Here is a 19,195-nt window from a genome sequence, read left to right as displayed (position 1 = left end):
TATAATAAACAATTCAACTTTTTTAAATCACAAAATAATAATAATATTAAAAAATAATATTCTAACAATATTTTATTTAACTTTCATATAAAATTATCTCATCTCATCTCACTATCCAAACTACACCAAATCCCAATCTATTGGAGAACCGAGCTTTGAATTGCATCGTGAAATAAAAATCTATAGACGGTTTACACTGGTAGCAATTAGAGAGAGGGTGAGAAAACACAAGCACACAGACAGTAAAATATACCCTTGGAAAAGATATTCCACATGTTACAGGGACATCAGATACGGGTAGTACACATGAAATCCAAATCAATACATCAATACAAACAAGTACATCTATGGCATCCAAAAATGAGAAGAGAAATGGAAACATAAACTCTATGAAAAGAAGAAAATTGAATAGAATATAATAAAAGTGGATTTCAAGTGAACCCAGAAATCCATCTATGTGACACCCGACCAAGTCATCTAACACTGGGCCAAGACATGAGCACTCGATACTGAGTACCTGTAGTCTTCTATGTACACAAACTCTCTCTCTCTCTAATCTCTCCCCCATCTACTGATTCTAACAGGAATATAGAATTTAAGATGAGCAAATGTTCGGATCATGAAGTGGGGCTGGGCTGCCTCACCCACCAAAAATGCAATGAAAACATGAGTCAATCAAACAATACAATTCCATTTAATAATATTTGTAACTTGAAGAACCAGACTGCGGTGGAGGAGGGGGCAACCGATTAGGAGTACGTCGGCTGCTGGAATTTGAACCAGAGTTCACATCACCATTTTGTGCCGGGTCACTGTTATGTCGGCTGTGATGTCGGCTGTGACCATTGGATCCAGACCTAGAAGAATCGCCAAAGGAATTATAATCAACAGAGCCATTAGCAGCCGCATCAAATGCAGACCTCCAGTCATCACCAGCTGGACCACTGGTCCTAGGGCTGCTTTCTGCAAAGGTTATAGAGATTACAAGGTCAGAGCTTCAGGACAACTATATATTTAAGATCAACATTAAAGCGCTGTAAAGAGAGACTTTGCAAAGCATCATTATTTGAAAAACAAAAGAAACAATAGAAAACAACCCCAATAAATCCATGCATTCTGAACAACATCCAGGTCTTGCTTTTTTTTTTAAAAAAATTGTGAATGAACAAATCAAAGTTCGATGGCTTAATATTACGGTAACTCTTTGACTGTGTGTAGTCAACCTTGCAACCGTTGAGGGGCTTGGTTCATCCATTATGATAATGACATTATACATACATCCCGGCTTAACATTGATCTGTAAGTCCTTGGTTACTAGGGCCCATGATCCACCACCAACAGGTGGCAAACCGTTATGTTGACTGGGAACTCAAACCTGGACCCAATCTAATCATCTATCAAGGTTAAATTCACAAAACAAGAAAGAAATTAAGCCATGGTAAAATTTATATTCTTCTGAGTTTTAATGCTTGGAAAAAAAAAATGCTCTTATAACAACAATGTTTTAGAAAATGTTTTGAGAGATACTAACAAAGTTTTGAGTCCAGTTATAATTCATGATATAGCCTAAAACATATTTGCATCTGGCATTGTTCATCAAACAGACTTCTTTTAAGTGTTTTGAGAAAGAAAATATCATCAACTTGAGATCTTTTGGATTCAGACCATTGAGAGAAATGGAACAGTTTTTATATACAAACCTGCCCCACCACCATTAGACCAGCTGGAGGCAGCAGAAGCTCGGTTGTCATGAATGCTAAGTTGGCGCGTTAGTTTTGAAAGAAGAGAAGACTGCTTCTGGTAGCGCTCCCTCCTCCGTTTGACATTCTGGTCCTCCTGGAGCAACTCTTCAATCCTTGCTGTGCTTTGCGCACTACCCATTCACAAATATAAACATTATTTTTTATAACCACAAATATAAACATTATTACAAATTATTCTGTTCTATGACGATTTAGGAATTTTGCATTCTTGTGGACTTTTTCACGACTGTACAGTCAGAGACAAATTGCAGGGAAGTATGAGGTTACATTCACCAGATAGAGCTAAGAACACGAAAGCAGCCTGTCAGGCCCGCTTGGACAAGCACATGCGTAGAAAAAAACATCAAAGTTGTGCAATGAAAACAACAAATGAAGAGAAAATAGAGAAGCATTCCACCTGACGTTGCTATACAACTGATTTAGCATATCTTCTTTCGCTTTCTCTACTTGGCAAAGAACAACTGCCTGCTCAACCAGTCAGTCCCAAATGTATCAATCATTCACCTACTGATTTTAAGGATGAAAAACACAAAGGTGATGATATAAGCTTACTTTGGGAACATTTGCAGCCAAACTGTTCAAAACTGCTTCCACATAACCTCGTACTTCTTGAGACATCCACCGAAGCTCTTCCTCAGGATCAGCAGGCTTTCGAGCCATCATATCCTTGAAGGAGGAGAGGAGCATTAAACTTTAAGATTTAGTGGAACAACTTTTAGCAAAATAAAGGTTAGCAGGTCCTTCCATTTAAATTGCAGTGGGAAATTGAAATTCAAGAAATTTCCAAAAAAATATGAAGACTGAATCAAATGAGAAAACTAAAGGAAATTCAAGATTGAAGATACCAAAAAAACTGAATCAGAAAATAGCATAATTTCAAAATATTTGCAAGAAAAAAGAGTCATACAAGCAGCCATTTGCCATTACAAAGTAGAAATCGCATAACATCAGCCGTGAATCAGTAACTTACAAGAGAACCATCGGAAAGGCTTTGTCGCATACCACCACCTTCACCCTTTACTTGTCCTCCCCTAGAAGGTTGAATAACATTTCTTATTTTATTCATCCATTCAATCTTATCAGCCATACTCTCAGCCTTCAATACAACGGCACTATGAGCTGCAAGATGAATGGGGAATTAGTTCAACATATGCTAGCAACTCAAAATAACAAACGTTGGGGTGGGTATCCACATCTCAGAAACTGAAGATGAAAGAAAAGGGACATGCCTTTCAAAACAGTTTTATATGGAACCTTGCTAGTGATCTTGAACACAAGACTGGGTGCTTTTCCAGAATCTGGCCCATTAGCCTTCTTATCCTTTGAACTCTTTGATGGAGGTTCTTCCTCATCTGTTGCCTCTTCAATATTACATTCCTGCACAGAAATTATATAAGATGGGGACGAGTACTATTAGCATGAAGTACACTAAATAGTTATCTGAAGGATAGACTGCCCTTCATGGGCATCTGCACGTATAAGCTGTGTGCATGTAAATATAGTTTGTCTATAGATGTATCAAGACAGAAAGGCTAAAACCCAAACCAAAAGATGAGCATGCTAATGAGATATGTCCAATTCTACAAAAACCATCTGTGATACAGTTTTACCAAAAGCAATTGATCTTCTACAAATGACTCTAACATTCAAATAAAGTAGCGTCTCAGGAGACCAACTTTGATCCACGATTTTATAGTGTCTAAAATCTAATCAAGATAGTCAACAAGAGATTTCACTTTCTACTCTATTGCTATCGAGGATTGAAAATGGAAAAATGAATATCAGACTCAGGGTTCTGAATCAACATGGTAAAAACAGAGTTCCTGCATTAATTTCCCTTACTATTTCCATGTTGAAAATTCAGCTGCTTTCAATCTCTATGAACAAAACTCAATTTATTCCAAGAGTTTGAAAGTTTTTCACCGTTTTACAGAAATAGCTTGCCTAGAATTGATATCTGCCAGCCTACCATAATTTAAAATAAAAAAAATAAAAAGCTTTACAACTACTCAAGCTTCTTTCTTTTCATAGCTAGATGGTCAATGTGGTTTAGGCCATTTAGAAATAATTTTTTTATTAGTAAATAAGAATTTTATTAAAATAGGCGAAGCCAAGTAGGCCATTCAGAAATAATAAATATATTGATTAACTAAAAGAACATTTTTTTCCCTTTAATTTGGTTCCTCCGATTAACATTTTTTTTAAAAGTAAATAAGTAACACTTCAGACATAGCATTGCAGAGCCAGCTAAATAAAGATAAGCGTTGCTTTTAGCAAAAGTGAACATATATGTATTCACTGCATCCAACTTATGTGTTGCTTTCTGGCCAAGGGAAAACAAATACAAACTGTATTTCATAAACGGATTGCAAAAACCCAAACCCATAATCCCATACCATCAGATCTTTTCTTTTTTGAAAGGTAAACAATCCCATACTTAAGATTAGAATGAATATTCAGATAAGAGATCAGCAAAAAGTTTTTGATAGGTAAAAAGAGGTTTATTAAACAAGTAATTAGGCATAGCTCAAGTACACATGGAGTATACAAGAGAGAACGCCTAATTACAAGAGATCAGGTAAAAATTCTCCACAGTAACTTTTTTTATGGGTAAAAATAACGTTAATAATATGAATGAAAATTCCCCCCCACTAGCCCATATTTTGATACACCCGCCAGAATTAATGAATTTTCATTTTGAATGCACAGTTGATTACCCGAGAACCCTCGATACATCCTGTCCAGCATTAGTCACAATGATAGAATCTTAAACAGTAAAAGGCTTCATAAAAACTTGGGGAACAACACAGTTACAAAATTCAGATCTAAACGTAGAAAAGTATGAACATTTGTAATTACCTCCAAAGTGATGACTCCTCGAAAATGTCTTTCCTCCTGCTTTTTGGTGTAACCAAGCTGTGGAATAAAGGAGAGGCCAAATAAATCCCAAGATCATAATTGTGATGATGGTAGTAGTTGCATTAACAAGAAGTACACATCTTATATTACAACGGCTATGATGCCTTAAAGTAAGAGAACCCCCTAACTTATAAATTGAAGCTTGAATTTGGCAGGCTTTGAACTAATGTTACAAACCTTTCCGGTCTTCTCGTTCAAAACAAACCACCGACGGCTCCAGCCGTTAGTTTTTGCACTTTTCTTTAATATAAAACCTGCAGTAAAATAAAATGCAGAGTCAGTATAATGTAACTCCCCAAACAAAGCTGGGCTACAGCTCGAGTGAGTCTTTTAAGTGCTCTGAAGACATCGGCATGCATAGTTGCCCCAAAAACTGATATGACCCCAGGAAACAGCTTTGCTAATTGCATCATGAATTCTATTTTGGCACAAAATGCACTTTCATCAATAGAAAAGAAAATTCCCCATAAAAATGATCTAGGACAGGTAAGTCTGCAAATATGTGTCATTCACCAAGAAGAAGTAATTTATCTAACTGCAAAGTATCTTCATAATCTGAAACATTGTAACAATGCTTTTTTTTTATAAGTAAAAAACATTGTAACAATGTGATATATAGCATGCAATAAAACCAGTTCAATTTCATAACCAAAATGTTGTCCCCATTTTATTTTTAATTGTAGTGTTTTCCATAAATAGAGAAATGAGGAATAGAATATCTACATTAATTAAAAATCTGAATCTTTATTTAAAATACATAGATTTTCATATAAATAGAACCTATTGTCACAAATGAGCATGCATTTTGCAGACAAACCTGCTGTTATTTCTCCTTCAGGACCTGCAGTCTTTAAACCTGAATTCTCCTGAACTTCTTTCTCTGCCTGCCCTGATTTTTCCTTCATTGATTTCAAGGTTCCACCAGTCTGCTGACCACCTGTTTGAGGACTAGTTGCCTGAAAAGGAAACAAGATATGCATAATGAGCAAGGCATACGAAGAACAAAATGACTTCATTAACAAGATATACAGTTCAGGAAAACTAAACAAAATCAACTCAATGTAATTGTTCTACAACAAACATTAGAGAAATATCCTACTCTGTTTAGTGTTGCCTGCTCTGCCTCTTGTCCCTTTTTTGAAGTTCGAGTTTTCAGCTCCTCCTCTCGGCGCTGTCTCTCCATCCTAAGATTTTTTATCACATAATTGAAGATTTTATTAAAAAAAGGGTAAAAGCCTGAGAATAAAATTAACAGATCATCCTAATAAGCTCCAGATAAATATTGCAAAAAAAAAAAAAAAATTCAAAACCAAACTAGCAATGACACAACACACTCAGGAACAAGACATTTTTTTCCCACAAGGGGATGGGGGATAAAAGAAACTCCATCAATCTATGTAGCAATGACATGGAAGTTAAAGCATCTTCCTGAAGAAATTATGCAAGGCATGCCATTCTGTTACAAATGTTTACAGAACTCAACAATTTTGCAGGAATCACATGCATTTAGCAAATGTCAACTGTGTTATAATCTCAAACCAAATGCCACAAAACATGTTCTGGTATGAAACCAAATGTTAATTTCAGGCAAAAAACATGTTAAGAATACCTCCTTTGCACCAAACGGATGAAATGTTGTGGGGGCACAAAAGCTCGCTCCATATCAACTAGTGCAACAACCATTTTCTTTGCCTCATTCTTAAAACCGTCTAAGGCAGCACTTGCAATGGCCACAACCTTGTATAACAGTAACATGGTTTAAATTCACAAATTTAAATTACCTTCTTACTTATCAAAAAAAAAAAAATCACAAATTTAAAAGAATAACAAGGAAGTAAATTTTAAACAATGCAGACTTGTAGTCATACTATTAAACATGATAAAATTTATAAGAAAAACAACAAAAATGAATATTTTGACAAGGCACCATACCTCTCTCTTGAAAGGAGGGTATCTTCCAAGACCCGGTGTAGCATTTGCTGCAGCAGAAACTATATCAACCAGAACGCGGTGTACCTAATTTATCAGTCAGAAATCAATGTATAAGGAATTGATTAGAGCATTTGCACAGATTGATCCCAGTAAAGATTATAATGCCTTGCTAGAGCTAGGTGTACCCTTGAACAACTTACAGTGTACTTGATATCACCCTTTCTGATGATTAATAAAGTTTAATTTGTTGAAAAAATATATACCATACAGACGACATGAACTAACTGTAGACAAGCAATTCCAAAACAAACAAATAAAAATCTTAGTTGAAGCCAAGGTTTAATCATCATTAAGTATGAAAAGGAAGACTGAGAAGCTCCAGAAATCATATCATCTATCAGCAGCCCAACTCAAGCCTTCAAAGGTAAATATACAGTAGAAAAAGGGAATTCGTTCGCAAAGCCCACTAAAGATCATAAGTTAGAATCTAGATAATAAACCCTTATAAACAATGCTGAAGCTACAAAAATCCAAATCATACTAAAGAAAACAGCACTGAATGCCTAGATTTACCTCATCAACACAAAGCCGTGATGGTTCTTTTGCAAGCTCTAAGACACCTTTAATTAAGGATCTCAAACCCTTTTCAGGGGATATGAGATATGGCTGATAACCATCTGCTTCCAACACAATCTAGTACAACAATTAGAAATCAAAAGGTCATAAGAAGCCCCCAAAAATGTCCATAAAGCAACAAAAGGTAAGCTGCAACAAGGCAATTTGGGAAAAAGGGGAAGGATAAAACATACCCTCTTGACATTGTTGATATCAAAATGTCTGTCTAAAGGAAGTTGCTTCATTCTATTTGGAAAGCTCCCCTCAAAACTGGCAACAATTTTCCAACCAGAACCCTACAAAAAAAATAGTGGAACAATAGATGAGGGTCATGAATCAGGAAAATGATAACAACAAATTACTCTAAAAGATGAGGCAACTGTTGCTGCCTCAGGCAATTGTCAGTCACTATGAAGAAATGTGGGAATGGCATCAGATGATATTTTGATAGAAAAATAACCTCCAACAAATACAAGTGCTCAAAAGTGAAATACCAAATCATACACAAAGCTTCACAAGTGAAAAATGAAGGAAAAGCAGAAGAGGAAGTGAAGACACAAACACTAATAATATCCATGTTGATCAATGAAACACAAATTTAAGCAATTACGAAAATATTTGCAATAAAATCTCAGTAATTGGCAGAACCCTGTGCCTAAGGCTATTATTTTTTATAGGTAAAATTAAATACTTAAGGCTATATTTTGAAACTAAATGTATATATTACAAAAAACAAACCTCCCCAGATGTAACATGCAGGAGGAACTTATCCTCAAATTCACGGCAAAGTTCCAGGGCTAGAGCTCGGGTGCCCTCAGGACTTTGAACCAATTGCTCACCAAGCCTCACCAGCTCATCCTGAACTATTTGTGACTTCCCTTGTAACCTGCAGAAATGAAAAGAATGGGCATTGATAGGAACCCAATTTCATCATGCTTGATAGGAAAAACTACGTATATGAATCCATTCAAAAGCAGTAGTTTCAAGAAAGGTATGTGGCTAATTATGTGCATGGAATCAAATTTAGACATGCAAAATACTTAATAAACTGGATCTATACAACCTAGAAAGCGGGATTTAATGGTTCAATGCAATCTGCTTGTCAGCAGTACTTGATAGTGTCAACTCTAATCAAAGTAGACAGCTCAAAATCTGGGAGACTCTTTGAAACATTTGGACGTGACTTTGTTTCCTCTATATTGTATTTTTTGTATGCTGAACTGGATTGTGCCTTTCGATAAAGTTCAATTACTTATGAAAAAAATCCCACTAATGACTCAAAATACTTTTTTCATATGTGCATAAAATATTACACTAGAAAGATGCATAAAAAATATTAGGCACTACAGGAATTAAACTTGCTAGTTAAAACATATATATCTAAAAGATGCATAAAAAAAAATGAAAAGATCAAAATAGAATGCCATATATCAGCAGAACACACACCCAGAGAGGATGTTTGGAAGCCGAACTTTCACGCGATTCCTAATCTGCTGCGCCAGAGCATCAACCAAAGCTATTCTCCCAAGCTTAGTTTGTGGGGCTCCAGTTAGAATGGATTTAAGACTTTCACTCTCTGCTCTCCATGCAGTTTCTAAAGAACTCTCTGAACCAATCGATCCAGATTGCGCAGATGCTATTGAGACTGATTGGCCTATTAAAGCAACCCATGGGATATCAGATGCCCTTGATGGCCCCTGATTTAACAGGAGAGCCTGAACTGCAGCAAGTGATTTCTGATCTGATGCAGCTTGATCTATTTTACTAATTACACCAATGGTTCTGGTACCTATAATCAACATTTAAATTACTAATATTAAAAAAGAAAAAGAAAAAAAAAAAAAAAAAGAGGAAGGAGAAGAGAAGGTCGCATTAGAAACAAAGGAGATAATAGCATATGAACATCTAAAAAAGCAATATCTCATATGCATTCATATAAAGGAATATAATCAAATTTAACCTCCCCCGAGTAAAAAGGTCACAAACGAAAGAGCAAGTTACCATCTCCATCATATTCCTTGGCGATTCTGATGGCTCGACATGAAGCAACTTCAGGTGCCTGTGCAGCAGGTACTATAACTAGTAGAATGGCATCGTTGTGCTCTGCGTATTCACTAACCTATACAAGGATCATTAAGAACATTATCAATCGAAATTGTTTCATATCCAATAATAATTCAAATGCACCAAAACTATTGCAAGAAAATTCATTGAGAACCTATGTGTAAAAATTAAAAACATAAATGAGCTGAAACATGGAAAACAGTCTACTGCAAGAATGATGAACTCTTGGGCCTAGGCCATCTATGTCCTTGATAAACAAAAGGTCTAGACATAATTTACACCACTTACCAGTGAGTCATCCATGATCCGTTGATCCAGCCCAGGTAAATCAATCAACTTCAAAGGAGGTGCTGAGGAAAAATTACGTCGGATAGAAATTTAAAATAAAAGGAACCAATAAATCAAAGAATACATGCATGACAGCAGGAAATCAAATGAAACATGCACCAACCCCAACACAGATGTCAGTATAACATGGAGTGAATTTTAAAAAGCTTTTAATGCAGATCATAAGAGCATTAAAAGGATGCACACAAATATAGAAATCTCGTGAAGAAACATTCATTGTTACAATATAAGGACAATATTCATCAATGCAACCAAATTTCAAGATATATATTCTACACATGTAACAATCTAAGACTGATCCCAAACAGATATTTGGCATTATTGTAATGTCAAATCGCTTGTCAATGACCCATCTACTTAAATTTTATGCATCTATAATGGAAAAAGAGAACAAAAGGATATAATAATAATTCAAATTATTCGAAGTTTCTTTGCACCACAAGATACTGCTATTACTTTTAGCCATTACTTATCCATACACTAATCTCTTCACATCCAAATGTTATTGATGCCTCCACAAACTTTATATGTATTCCAGAGACTCTTTCAATACCCGTACCATAATTTTAGGAACTTTTCATTTTCCAGGAAAAACATTTTTTAGTAAAATCTTTAATCACATAAGTTAAGAGAGATGAAAGACTATTGATTATGGACAAACCTGTACTTGTGCGTAGCTTCAAATATATTTCATCTCGACTCTTGCCTGAGGAACCCTTACTCAGTCTATCCTGAAGAGAATGTCGTAAAGCACCTGCATAAGCGCCACATTAATCAAACAAAGCACATCAACAGATAAAGAGAATTTCAAACACCCTAGCATTTGTTATATTTTTTTATAAGTAATTATTGAAACGAATGTATAGGCGAAGCCCATGTACACAGGAAGTATACAAAAGAAAACACCAAAATACATTCTAGAAAACGGAAAGTGACATCAGAAAATCATGAACGGAAAGACCATTGTTACCTAAAACTGAAACCCAAGACAGTAAGGAATGAACATAAAGATCCCAGATTTGTTCTAAACAAAACACCCTAGCATTTTTTATATTATCACTAAGCACCCCGTAATGTAGGGATTGTAATTGATGCAGGCATCACAAAGTCACTTGCTAGGCAGATTTTATTGGTCATTCTAGAATCTAGAACTGCAGGGCCAGGTCAGTGGTGCTGTTGAAATCCTCAAAAGAAGTTTCTGATATTTGACATATTAAGTAAAAGCAGTAGTAAACATGAAGTAATTATGACTACTGATTGTCGTTACTGACTTGCAGAAACTTGTTGAGATTTATTGTCAATCTGCAAAATAATCGATTTGCTGCTCAAAGAACCATCCCTCTGCAAATCGATGCTTATGGGAGCTCGAGTGGCACCGTTTTCACCAGTTGGCTGGACGAAGAAGAGAACATATCTTAATAACAAAGGTAGATCTTACTAGTTTATATGCTATATAAGATTTTTTTTTTTTTTAAAACAATATATTAAACTCCAAACTTACCAAAACAGGATGCCCAATTAAACTGTTCAAGACTGCAGATTTACCAGCACCCTATTCAATTTGTGGCACACCAAAAAACAAAATTACATCAGGATCTCCCGACAATGAAAGCAGTATTGCACAGGAAAAGAGATTGTTACTAACAAGTAACACCTCGCGTCTGAGTTGATTTTCAAACGTTTTCTTGTAAGTTGTAAGAATAAATTAAACACAATATTTCAAAACTTCACTTGACGCTTGAAATTGAATCATCATATACATCTCAAAGAGAAATTCAAGAAAAACTCTAGTGACCATCAGCATTAATCATCCAGTCAAAAACTATAAAACAAGCTTACACTTATACGTTCAGAACTCCCTCGTTTCAAGTTAATATCAACACACAGGTGCATTTTAATGATATTAAACCAGTTAAACGCAAGTAATCAATCAAACAGGTTAATCCTCTCTCCTTACTTTTTGCAAGCCCCAATAACACCTTTCAAGTAATAAAACCATAACCTCTCTTAGTAAATCATCTACATGAATTAAGTCAGCATGCAGACCGCAGTGCCATTAAGACATGCATAGAGGGCCACTTCCAATCCAGAAGGAAGCATCTCCCTTCGTATAAAAGAACTGAAAATCTAAAAGCTTGTGCATAGAGAAATCGAGGCGATCTCCCTCTCTGTAAACACATAAGTCCAATATATCGTCACCCATTCACACACGTGAAAACGAGAACTAAAAGTAGAGAGATGAAAGGGTAGACTTACGACATTTCCAAGAGCTACAACATTAAGGAAAGTAGAGGCCCTTCTAGAAGAACCGGAGGATGAGCCGGGGTTTTCGTCAACGTCTTCGTCGGCAAGAAGAGCCCCGGCTTGCCGCATCGACTCCGACAGCTGAGACAACTCCTCGATCGCCTCCATCGCTCCGAGATTTCCAAGATCAAAGATCTGATCCCAAGAGATTAATAGATAGATAAAAAGATGGATAGATGGGTAGCTCTTGAGAAAAATAAAAGCCCCAAAAAACGTGAGAGAAAGAGGTGGATGAGGATCGATCGGAGTGAAGACCGAAAACAAGGGAAATAAATCGGAGAGATCTGATGGAGTAGGTATTTCTTGCCCTGCGTTCCTCTCTGGTACGAAGGATTTAGGGTTTGAAATTCAACGATTGGAATGCGAAAAAGGACGAGAGGAAATGCGCAAGACTCAAGAGGAACCTCTCTCTTCTCTCTATGTCTCTCTCTCTCTCTCTCTCTCTCTCTAATTTTGAATCTTTGTAGTAACTGCCCTTTTTGTTCAATTTTAAACCTGTCGGCCCAGCTCTGTTTTTTTACTTCCTTTTGGTTTGGATCTGGATCTGTTGTTTTTTTTTTTTTTTTTAATATCTGTCCTATTTGTTTCAATTCTTTTTTCTTGCTATTTTATTTATTAACCCCGTCAAAAACATGCTACAGAAACCTTTTTAAAAAAATCTTCGAGCTCAGATGCTACCGTACCAGTGCCCGCAGGTACCCCACTGTAGCCCCATTTGACATTTCCCGGGCAATTAGACATTTCCTACTCACAAGTTATAAATTAACATTTTCCTTCACAACCGTGTTAAAAAAGAACTCCCTAAGCAAAACATGAAAGCATAAATATAATTAAGAAAACATCACTCTCTTTTATTTTCTGATTCCTTAACCCATAAGTGTTGTGTTGACACAGTTGACCCTATGTCACCATCAATTGAAGGGTGATAGAAAGTATAGAAAACTGACACAATTTCGAAGTTAAATCAATGCAACATTTTTTATTAAAAAAGGAAAAGATAAAAGCTTTATGGATGCGGGAACAATAGTTAGTTCTTTCTATATTTTAGTTCAGATATGTGGTTCTATATTTCAAAAAACGTTACAATCGTCTTAAATTATAGGTGACATTCTCTCTATTATCTTCTGGCCAATTTTGTGATTACAACAATATCTTATGGAGACTTTTTGTGATTATTTGAGCCTCAATAAGCACATGAACAATTACTCAATTCATTTGTGAAATATGTATTTGTCAAATATTGAGGATAAATTATGTATTGGCATAGTAGATTCTGAATTCACATGCTTGATTAAATTATTTGGATAGGTGTAGGGTTGGGAGCGAGGTTCGGCTTGGGCCTAAACTCGCCAGCCTAACTCAACCCATGTATATTATATATTAAAAGAAATATTTAATAAAAGGATATAGTTTAATCTTATGTTTTATTAATTTTAAACAAAACGATGTCATTTTGAGATTAAGTTTTGTTTAACACCTCTCTCTCTCCCTCCCCAATGCCCTCGTTCTCTCCTCTCCCTCTTCCTCTTTCTCCTCTACTTTTTATTTTGTTATTCTTGAAGCATGGTTTGGGTTTGCAAAGAAACCCACAACCATTCATGACCATGATTCTTTAGTTAGATCTACAACCATGCCATAGTTTGGCAGGAGCAAAAGGTTGAGATTATTTTCAATATGTTAAATGCCATGGGTAGACTTGTAAATTCATGGATTTTGTCGTCGGATGTGGATCTTTTTATGTTAGAGATGAATTTGTGGAATTGTTTTTCGAGTGTTTTGAATTTTGTTATTGTTTTTCATCATAGGTGAACAAGAAGAAACAGATTATCATAGTGGCCAATCCACCCCCAACATCTGAACGAGATGAGGTGGTGCAGGGATTTAGGGGCCTAAATTGTCCCCACCCATGTGGTGGTGGGGGAGGGACATGGGTACCCCTAATAGGTGCATTGCAGTCGAGCAAATCGTGGATCATAAGCTCATCCATACGAGAGACCACCCCCATTGGGCTTTATGCCTAGTTCTTTTTAGGCCGCTTAGAACAATAGCAATGGCTTAGCTATTCTTTAGCTAATTTTTTACTATAAAATTCACTTTTTCAAATTTAACTAGCCATTTTTTAATAATATCAAATAACAAACCTTTTAAATCTATTACTATTCTGTTAAAATATTAATTTTAATATTTTCATTTATTTTAATTTTAATAGTAATTGGAATATTTATTCGTTGTTAAAAAAATACATATTAATTTTCTAACATTCATATTATTTCAACATATAATTTTTTAACGGTATTTTTTTATAATAGTCATATTATTCTAACAAATATATTTATTCAACAATCATATTTTTCCAACGGTTATCAGATAAACATGGACATAATTTTTAAGAAATAATTGAAAAGGGAAGCCCGTAACAAAGTGCAAACATTTAAGGAGGGAAAAATATTTGTTTATGTGGTCTCCAACACTTCACAGCATGAGAGTTTTCAATAAAACTTGTTATTCAAATATACAAAGCAACCATTAGAGCAATACAGAAACCATTTAACTGTCAATACTATAAATAATGATTGATCGAGAAGCTTCAATGATTACAAAAACAAAAAGTTGCCAATAGAGAGTATTTAATGGATGAAATATTCAAAGGTGTAGGCGTTGGTCGTGTGATAGTTCTAAAAGCAGCAGTGGTTGTTATAATAAATAATTTTTTTACGTCACTTAAATTTATTACAAAAAACACAAAATTCGTTATAATTATTTATTAATAATACGTTTTGCATTTTTTATAACGAATTTAGATGATACAATTTTTTTTTTTGTAGTATATATTAGATTATTTTATGGCCAAAAAATAATTTGGTTAGCAATTTGGGGCTGGGTTAGCTAAATATAGCCAGCCAAAAACATGATAGACAAAATTACTATGGATTTAGCTAGTTTGATATAGATGTATTTTGAACAAATTAGCTAAATCTTACCTAAATTTTAACTATGCCTAACTCACTATTAGTGCTCTTAGTGAATATTAGTGGTATCCAACGAGAATATAGATTATTATAAGTGACAAATAATCATATTATTATTAACCATTCATATTTCATAACTCATCTATATTGATTTGATTTACGTTTCTTGAGATAAATGTTTTGAAGTTATGAATTGATAGTACTGTTCATCCAGGTTCCAACCTGGGAACCTAGCCCAGGTTAAGCCGGATCAAATCCGGTCTGAAACCCAGTTGTATTCGGGTTTTCAAAAACCAGAATCCGGTTTCTGGGTTCAACCCAATTTTTTTTTTTAACCTATTTCAGATTAGCCACTCTGATTATGTGATTATAAATTTAACTTGATTACGTTTTACCATTTTTACAACAATTGTCAAGATCCAAACCAACAATAAAAATGATGCAATGCTACAAAAATTACAAACACCCACTTGATTAACAAACAAAATGACAAAATAAATTTGAAAAAACACATCCAAAATACAACTAGCCGAAAGTAATACTTAAAATATGCTTAAATCTAGTGAAGAGGACTACGAGCAACAGCATATGACAACGCATTAGCCTGCAAAACAAGAATCAAAGAAGAGACATTAGTTTATTTATAGAAACATATAATCCTAATATGTAAAGCTTCATAAAATATGTTATACCTGATGACAATATATGTATCAAATGATTTCCTTTTGATGCTTAACAAGAAACACTGTATTGAGATGCCCTGTAATGTACATACACATTACCTTTAGTTTTTTGGAATGAAAACAACACAGACATTAGTAGATATGGCTAATACCATCGTTTAAAGATACGTGTTAGACAAATTAGACTTAGTAAAATATTTTTTAATGCTAGATAGCCTATGTCATATATATTTTTTTTATATTGGTTAAGTAATATAATACTAGATACATACTGAATCTGCTAATAGAGGGATCCCATCATTTGCCTGAATGATCAAGAACAAAACAAGTTGTTCTCGACCAAAAGTTATGGACATGAGTAATTAAATGAGTAACTCGAGACAAAATGGGTCCAACTCTGACTATCAAACTTCTAACTAACATCTAGCACCCCAATAAATAAATATATATATATATATATATATATATATATATAAATGTTGGCTCATATTTAGGAACATAATAACCAACTTGAAGAGGTGTATAGATTTACAGAAATGAATCAATGAACCAAAAATTGTTGACCCATATTTAGGAACATTATTTTCGTTAAGAATTTTTCACAATCAGTTGGTGGTATGTCTAAATTTGCTATATTATGAAACATTTTAACATAAAAAATTAGTTAATTCATGGAAAAATCATGGTTAAAAGTAATGCACACAGATCAAATAGATCTTCAACTCTTACAAGTTTTACAAAATATTCAACTCCGAAATTATCCAACAGATCAAATAGAAAATATAAAATAGAGAATAGACAACCCACTTCAATATAAAACCAAAAGACCAGAAAATAGAGAACAGACAACCCATTTCAATATAAAACCAAAAGACCTTAGCCACTTCAATATAAAAGCAAAAAACCTTAGCCTCTTCAATCTGTCACCTTAAACACGTACATATTTTTTTTAAAACACCAGTTTTACCCAAACTCAATATAAGATATATTCTAAAACCCAAATCAACATAGATCTATATAAGATGTACTCTAATACCCAATGCACAAAAAGGAAAAAAAAAATCAAAATCAACAAATAGAGAACAAAAAAAATAGAGAGAGGAAAACATACATAGAAATGAAGACGACGGCACGAGGATCTAACCCATAAACAAAAAGAAGAAGGCCTCAGATCAACAGTTCTAAAATACTCCTAAAATCAGCTACTCATTTGAAAGACAAAAAACTGAAATCATAAGCAAACAAATTGACTAAAGGAGTTCTTCCTAGAGTTGGGCAAAGTAGTGGAAAACGATCCATGCTAAAGGAATAAAAAAAAAAAAAGATTTCAGATCTGTGAGAGAAAATGAAAGAAAATGAGAGAGAAAGATTGGGGGATTGACCTGTTGGGAGTCTTGGGCGAACGAAATCGCATCCCAAGGTGATTGGTTAAGCTGGCACTGTTGGGAATTTGGACCTCCAAATTCACCCCCCTAGGATCTACCATTTGCAGGAATAACAAGAAAAATATAGAAATAATAACAACACAAGAAATTTACGTGGAAACTCCAAAACAGGAGAAAAACCACCAGACTCAGAGAAGAAAATTCACTATGTGAAAAATTGTTACAATCACACAATTTTTCTCCTCACCACACCCACAAAACTACCCCACTAGTAAAACTTTAACTTTACACCTCTTCCCTTTTTACAAAAGGTTAATAGAGAAATTTAACTAAAGTCAAAAGTTACTAGATAAACTTTCAACTGGTGCACTTAAACTAAGAGGCTAAGCCTCTTATTTATAACCTCAAAAATCTGCCCCTTTATTATTTCCCACCGGTGTGGGACTAAAAGGAGCAAAAAACAACAATCTCCACCTTGCGACTTTGACTGGTCCCACAGCCAAACTCCACCTCAATGAAGATCTTCATAGCTTCCACTATCATGCTTCACCATAAAAGCATACCCACTTAGAATAAACCAATTCCAAGCATTTCACTTCGGCCCATGTCGAAAATAACCTTGCTGAAAATTATGGTGTAACTTCCACGTTTGGCTCTCCTGGAAGTTCATCAGCCATCGACATGAATTTCCACCACACACCCTGCATCAATGCCAAACCAATGCCTGTGTGCAAACTTGTGGACCCGCTAACATTAACACATCCTCTATCATGGCAACTTTGGGAATTAGCGACATGCCATGAGGATGTACATGTCTCTTTTTAAAGAGCAAAATCTTCCATGGAGAGAGACACAATATTAGCATCATTTCCAGTATCTCCATTTACTGACTTGGAGCCACTTGCCGAACCTGCTCCAGCTCTTGGACAATTTTTCTTGACGTGCCCAGATTGTCCACACCCCCAGCAGACTACTTTCTTCTTCATGGAGTTCTTTATCTTCCCATTTCCAGCTGCTACCATCACTAAATTCTCAAGTGGAACATTATTTCCACTACTTAGCCTTCTCTCTTCAGAAAAGATTTTACTGGTAACCTCTGAAAAAATTATTTTCTCCTTCCCATGTATCAAAATAGGTTTCATGTGCTCATAGGAAGGTGGAAGAGACCAGATGAGTCTCAAGACTTGATCCTCATCATCAATTTTAACTCCAATAGCTTCTAGCTCAGCGACAATGCCATTGAGAACACTTAAATGATTTGAAATAGTTGTACCTTTATTCATCCGCAGTGTATGAAACTGCTCCTTCAGGTACACACGATTTGAGACGCCTTTCGTCTGATACAACTCTTCAAGTTTTTCCCAGAGTTCCTTTGCCGTAGATATTCCATGCACATTTGCAAGAACATTTTTGGCCAGGCACAGACGTATCGCACTTGCTGTTCTCAAATCCAGATCCTCCCAATCTTCGTCGCTCATTTTAGATCTGCTCCTTTCACCAGTCACACTAGTACCAGTGCTGACTTCAGGTGTTGGTCTGCCCTTCAATGCCTTGTGTAATCCTGATTGAATCAAGACATCCTTGACTTGTACTTGCCACAAGCCAAAATTGATTCTCCCATCAAATTTCTCCCCCTCAAATTTGACAAGATTTGAAGGCCCACTTCCTGACATTACTTTGATGAAATTACTGTAGAAATGAATAGTACCTCACTAAGTCAGTTCTCAGGAAAGATTGGAGGGTCACAATGGACACACTTAAAATTTCCAATCTCCCAGACAGAACCTCCTTAGACTGTACGTATCCACACTACCACACCAAAGCTCCACCCCACAAAAAGAGCCTAGTGGCTCAGATACCAATTGTTGGGAATTTGGACCTCCAAATTCACCCCCCTAGGATCTACCCTTTGCAGGAATAACAAGAAAAATATAGAAATAATAACAACACAAGAAATTTACGTGGAAACTCCAAAACAGGAGAAAAACCACCAGACCCAGAGAAGAAAATTCACTATGTGAAAAATTGTTACAATCACACAATTTTTCTCCTCACCACACCCACAAAACTACCCCACTAGTAAAACTTTAACTTTACACCTCTTCCCTTTTTACAAAAGGTTAATAGAGGAATTTAACTAAAGTCAAAAGTTACTAGATAAGCTTTCAACTGGTGCACTTAAACTAAGAGGCTAAGCCTCTTATTTATAACCT

General features: G+C 35.2%; 1 protein-coding gene across 1 annotated transcript; it reads right to left on the bottom strand.

Annotated features, from left to right (window-relative positions):
• Positions 1-218: 218 nt before the first annotated feature.
• Positions 219-12,408, bottom strand: LOC122302337 (dynamin-2A-like). The gene is made up of 22 exons (XM_043113544.1): positions 11,898-12,408; positions 11,143-11,193; positions 10,913-11,033; positions 10,303-10,395; positions 9,582-9,643; positions 9,231-9,348; positions 8,676-9,018; positions 7,968-8,115; positions 7,424-7,525; positions 7,188-7,307; positions 6,615-6,698; positions 6,292-6,419; positions 5,782-5,866; positions 5,500-5,638; positions 4,860-4,936; positions 4,623-4,679; positions 2,993-3,140; positions 2,734-2,882; positions 2,316-2,429; positions 2,161-2,228; positions 1,701-1,873; positions 219-963 (listed from the first exon to the last, which is right to left on the bottom strand). Exons 1-22 carry the CDS (start codon positions 12,051-12,053, stop codon positions 695-697), a joined length of 2,805 nt encoding a protein of 934 aa, XP_042969478.1. The 5' UTR covers positions 12,054-12,408; the 3' UTR covers positions 219-694.
• Between the last annotated feature and the right edge of the window lie 6,787 nt (positions 12,409-19,195).

This window comes from Carya illinoinensis, chromosome 3 (assembly GCF_018687715.1).
Source record: "Carya illinoinensis cultivar Pawnee chromosome 3, C.illinoinensisPawnee_v1, whole genome shotgun sequence".
Classification (NCBI taxonomy): Eukaryota; Viridiplantae; Streptophyta; class Magnoliopsida; order Fagales; family Juglandaceae; genus Carya; species Carya illinoinensis.
This window is presented reverse-complemented; position numbering and strand designations above follow the sequence as displayed.